Raw genomic sequence first — 6,000 nt, forward strand, 5'->3', positions numbered from 1 at the left:
TAACACTGCCAAGTCCACCACTAAACCATGTCCCTTCGCGCCACGTCTGCACAAGAACTGGTCCCTAGGGTTAAAAGGAGAAAACCCACAGAACTATTTTTATTTACCATACAAAATCATGACAGACAGAGCAGAAGGTGGGCTGTGGAAAGAAAGTGGCTGTGAACTCATGACACTTGACATTATGGATTTTGGCTTGTTTGATGGCTCCCCTGCGCTGGTGCAAGGAGAAAAAGCCTTCGGTTTCACAGTCAGCCAGGTCCTTTGCATCTGGAGGGAAAGGAACGGAAGATCTATTAGGGTACCCTGTCCTGATCTTGAGAAAATGCAGCTGCCAAAATACTAAGTGACTGCAGCTAATGATTCACTCATGGAAATGAATATTTTAAAGAAATACCATTTTCTGAAACCCACACAAAACTCGTTTGGATGGTTTTTTATCTACCATTCCTACAAGGATACTAAAATGAATGTAAACCTTGCGCTTTCTTGAATATTCATAAAGCTGCTTTTGAAACGTAGACCAGAAATTTCCCAAGGACAGATAATTTGTAGTTAAACATAAAATTCTAACTTTGCGTAGCGCTGAAGAGCCATGCCCTAAAAAAGATGATATTGCCTAAAAATTAATAATTATCTATGTATGCACACAAACACACATATGTGTATATATATGTGGGTATTTAACTGTATCCTTCATGTGTGCATAAGTAAGTGTGTGAGTAAGCATGTATGCATGTTCCTAGGATATGCTTTTTCTTGTTATTTTTCCATGCCAACCATTGCTTTGCTGTTTGCTGTGTCCATGCCATGATTCACCGTTCACATTTAAATGTTTTAGAACAGCAAACAAACCAATTCTGACTACACATGCATACATACATGTGCACTTATATATGTGCTTGTGTCTCCAAACCTGGATATGCATGCGATATCTCAATCTCAATCTCAATCTCAATCTCTCTTTTGTTTTACTCATGCATTACACAGCAAGTTACATCGGTGTTCTGTGGAAACTGCCCCCCTGTGTGATCTGATGGTGACCTTGCTATTTGTAATACAAATACAACTTGCATTTTCTATGCTCTGGCTTCTCTTGGTATCTTAGAACATAGAAGGAAGTAACAATGGTCTACTCTAATTAAAGGTAGGATTGGATGGGAAAAAATATCAGTATGGACATGGATTAGCTGCTTTCAGTACTTCTGTGTTTCAACAAACAGAAAGTCCTTCTAGATATCTACACCTTACAGCTTCACCCCACATCTGTGAAAGGCAGCAAGAACTTTAGCATCAAAGACAGGCAAATAAGACTGAGCATTTGGATTGCAACCCACTTTCTTCAACAAAGCAAAATGCGTTTCACACAGACATTGAACCCTGCAGGTGGGATCTGGATCCCAGTGAAGACATGTAAATGATGGTGTGGCCCCTGCCCAGGGTGACTGAGCTGCTGCCATGCCCTTGGAGGTCTAGCTGGAGCAGGCAATGGAGCCTGGGGAACGACTCCTCTCACCTTGCAGCAGAAGCATGCATTTGATCAGACAAATCACTCTCTAGGTTCTTTGCCTGTTTCACCTAGATTGTTCTTGACCTTAAAAGCCCATCTAACACATATACTTAGGTGTTGTCAACTGTAAATTGCATCCCAACCTTTACATCTGCAGTATAATGCACACCACGGCATGTGTTACATGCATACGTGCAGGTAGAATGATTTCAGAAGGAGCTGGCTCCTTATGTATCTATTCTAGCTGTCTCAGCGTAATGAGAAAATCTACCATTTTAGTGGTAAACCGGCCAAAAATCTGCCTTGCAAATCACAGAGGAACAGTCAATCTTCATCCCCACCATACAATAAAAATTGCTTTTCTGGAGTGGCCATTGGAAACTGTTACGATAGCTCCTATGAATAAATCAGGAATAACGTAGGCACTGCTTTCAGTGAAGACACCACGGCTGCCCCACATAACCAGAAATCACAACTATCAATTAAAAAAACAAAATCACTTGCCACTTATTTCCAGGAAGTATCTTGCATTCATCAGCATTCGGCCTTGAGGTTTCAATTCTAGCTAGTGAAGGGAAAAAAAGAAAAAAAGACCAGCGTAATCATTAAACAGTCATTCAAAGAAGCAACAATCATTTCAGATGACTCAAGCTATCTCCTTTTCCCAGTGGAAATGATGACTGTGAATGTACACTAATTTTTGGGTTGCTCATACCTGTGTGAGGCAACAAGGCAGGGTAGGAGCAACTATAGAGGGAGGAGGCTAGACCACCTCTTATCAAACTCTTGGAGTGGCATGATAGAAGGGATAAATGCGACTAAACCACAGAAGCTTTAGGCAGGTTTTTAGACACCAGTTCAAGATCAGCAAGTATAGAGAAAACATTTCCAGTGGAACCTGCAAGGGGGAAGTGGGAGCACCTCAAAAAATACCCAGCCAACTTCAGACAGGTACTTAGAACATGCTGAAGTCTTTTAGACACTTGGTTCTGCAAGTCTAACTTCCATTACAGTCAATGTGAGTGATGCTACAAGCTTACTCAGGCATTTCTTGGGCTTTCCTACTGGACCTGGAAATTCCCACCTAGCTGAACCTCCATCCATATATGCCTTTGTAAATCTGGATCCACTTGCCTAGGAATAAGAAGGCCTACATTCAAGGATTTCTTCAGCTTGAGAATCACAACACCACTCACTTCCTGAGCAAGGTTACCTCTCTACCTTCCAGGTGAAACAGCGCTCTTGCACAAAAAAGTGAGAAAAACGCTATTGTGTCTCCTCATGACCCTTGCACGATGAGATATCTGGGACCACCATCTCCAGGTTATAACTTAAATTGGAGGGTGAGCGGGGAGAAGATCTCAGGAGCTGCTACCAGGCTGGGTCACAACAGAAACAGCGTCTCCCAACTCCACTTGACCTTGGGTCTGTTACCCTTGCTGCAAGCAAGCAGCACCCCAGACTATGTGCCCACTCTCCTTCTCACCAGGCTACTGCCTCCCATGGCTCTGAAGCCTGGGGTTGGAGTCATGCTGAGCAGAGCCTTTTGATATTCAGTTCCATCCCTAAGTATCTCAATTCCTTCCAAGTTATGTGTTAAATGTGCAAAACTCTACCAAATCTTGCTCTTAGGTGTGTGAAGTGACCAAGGCCTTTTTGACTTTTCTACTTTCTGCTTAACCCAAGCATCTTAGCCTGAGAACTGACATGAGGAAGAAAAGAAAAAAAAAAAAAAACAAACCACGAGGAATTTGGTTTATCTCCAAATGTCTTTCCACTTTCTTGTTATTCATGGCATGGCTACTGAATACTGCATGTTAAAAACTATTTTCAAGAACTTTCTTGCTTGGACTACCAGGGAACACAATCTTACATTTAGCATCCCTATATGAAGACTGTTACTTCAAATTTACTCCACTATAACTCCAATGATTTTAAAGGAGTTCCTCTGACAGAACTCTGAAGTCAGGCAGCTGTGAACCAGTTACTTGATATTAGCTGTTGGATATTGGATTTTTAAAGCTGTTTCCCCAGAGCACATAAAATAATTCACATTTAGCCACTCACATTACCATTTATCCCCAGTGGGTTTCCTAAGCAAAGATTAATACATGGGCATGGCTCACCTGAACCAGAATCCTTGCTAACAGAGCATATGTTTCAGTATAACAGCAGCAGGTAATATCAATGTGCCAAGCTCTTTTTTTTCTGGTATGCATGGAAACCTTTCCTTCAAGTCATACCCAAGTAGAATCAAAACATTATTCCTTGGATGGCAGCCAGCTCCTGCTGCCCTGCTGTTCACAGTCACAGCCTGGCACAGACACAAGGCATCCCCCTACCCGACAGCAGCTCCCCATCACATCCTGCAAGAAGAGATAACGATGCTCACCCATATCTCTGTCTTCCCATTGCTCTTTTTGCACCTCTCCGCCAGCACCTTGAGTTCCACCGTGGTCTCCGAAACCATTTCGGCACTTTTGTCCTTGACGACGATGTGCATGACTCTGCCATTGTTGATGTGGGCATCAAAAGTGCTGTTCCAGGGTGGGTACATGGTGGGCTTCTTCTGCACGTACACCTGGCCATTTTCTGTCAACAGGAATTGGTTTGGATTGACTGGATTTGCTTCGTAACTGCACTAAGGCCACCACTTTACGGTCCCTGAGACAGGTCTGTGTTATTTATGGAACCATAGAATGGTTTGGGTTGGAAGGGACCTTCAAGATCATCTAGTTCCAACTCCCCTCCCATGGGCAGGGACACCTTCCACTCAAACAGGTTGCTCAAAGCCCCACCCAACCTGGCCTTGAACACTTCCAGGAATAGGGCAGTCACAACTTCTCTGGGTAACCTGTGCCAGTGCCTCACCACCCTCACAGTGAAGAATGTCATCCTTATATCTAATTTGAATCTACCCTCTTTCATTTTAAATCCATTACCCCTTGTCCTATCACTACATGCTCCCCTCCCATGGGCAGGGACACCTTCCACTCAAACAGGTTGCTCAAAGCCCCACCCAACCTGGCCTTGAACACTTCCAGGAATAGGGCAGTCACAACTTCTCTGGGTAACCTGTGCCAGTGCCTCACCACCCTCACAGTGAAGAATGTCATCCTTATATCTAATTTGAATCTACCCTCTTTCATTTTAAATCCATTACCCCTTGTCCTATCACTACATGCTCTTGTGAAAAGTCCCTCTCCAGCTTTCTTGTAGGCCCCCTTCAGGTACTGGAAGGCTACTATAAGGTCTCCCCAGAGCCTTCTCTTCTCCAGGCTGAACAACCCCAACTCTCTCAGCCTCTCTTCACTGGAAAGGTGGTGCAGCTCTCAGATCATCTTCGTGGCCCTCCTCTGAACTTGCTCCAACAGGTCCATGTCCCACTTTTATTGGGGGCCCCAGAACTGAATGCAGTACTCCAGTTGGGGTATCACAAGAGTGGAGTAGAGGGGCAGAATCACCTCCCTCAACCTGCTGGCTAGATACATAGATACATAGATACAGCTGGCTTTCTAGGCTGCAATTGCACATTGCTGTTACCCACTTTAAGGTCTCTCTCCAGGCAGGGTGTGTAATGGATCATGTTAGAGCATCTCACTACGTGAAGTGAAACCTAGGATGGGATTCATCCCACTTAACTTTAGGTTTCTACAATGTGTAAACCCATCTCTGAGCTGTCTGAACTCTGGGTCCATTCAGAGCCAGTGAAGAGAATATAATCAATATAAATTGACGGAGTTAGGGTGTGTTCATTTGACCAAATGCAGACATCTACCTTAGAAAAGATAATTTTGACTCTTGACTCCGCTAATGCTATTGAGTAGACCTCAAATGTAGACTCTGACACCACAGATACCCCCTTCTAATCAGGTGAATCTCATCATAGATAACCAGCTACATGTGTCATCCATCCATGGCAAAGAAAATGAAACAGGTTTGCTTCATCCCCCCCAAAATCTGGATGCAGTTTATGATTAAGGTTCAGCTGGAGCACGCATCCAGTCAGTAGCTACATCTCAGCTAACTCAGGGATGTTAATATATGAACTGTCCTGCAGACCTGCAACCACATCCACAGCGGTGTAGAGCTTTCAACCTAGCAAACTTTTCCTGCACCTCTTCCTCATGCATTAATTCCTCTTCCTTCACAGCAGACACATCTTAAAATGGTGAAGGGTGTCTCTGAGGCTTAGTGTTAGCTTGCGGAGAGTTAGTTAGTTCCCTCTGAAAAGAACCTCAGAGAGTTTTATTTATTTCATACAGCCCATTTTATTTCATATAGGCCTGTAGAAGGTTTGGACGCTTACTCAAGGTAAATTCCATTTCACAATTACCCTCTGCAAATTTTCAACCCATCAAATGCCGAAGCTGGTGGAATAAGAGAATAAAAAGCAGTCGTGTGAGCAGCAGACCTGCAACTCCTGTCTCTTAAAGACCTTGCTCCTTGCCTTTCCCTCATCCCATCCAGCTGGAAATGCATACGCAGGC

At 43.7% G+C, this 6,000-nt stretch overlaps 1 protein-coding gene across 1 annotated transcript in view; it reads right to left on the reverse strand.

The window, feature by feature from the left end:
* Positions 1–6,000, reverse strand: part of PRKCQ (protein kinase C theta) — a 65,648-nt gene that overhangs the window by 36,057 nt on the left and 23,591 nt on the right. The window contains 3 exon segments of the mRNA XM_009648419.2: positions 108–270; positions 2,015–2,075; positions 3,903–4,102. Coding sequence (XP_009646714.1) covers positions 108–270; positions 2,015–2,075; positions 3,903–4,102 — 424 coding nt within the window.

Source organism: Egretta garzetta, unplaced genomic scaffold (genome assembly GCF_000687185.1).
Source record: "Egretta garzetta isolate BGI_Z169 unplaced genomic scaffold, ASM68718v1 scaffold260, whole genome shotgun sequence".
Classification (NCBI taxonomy): Eukaryota; Metazoa; Chordata; class Aves; order Pelecaniformes; family Ardeidae; genus Egretta; species Egretta garzetta.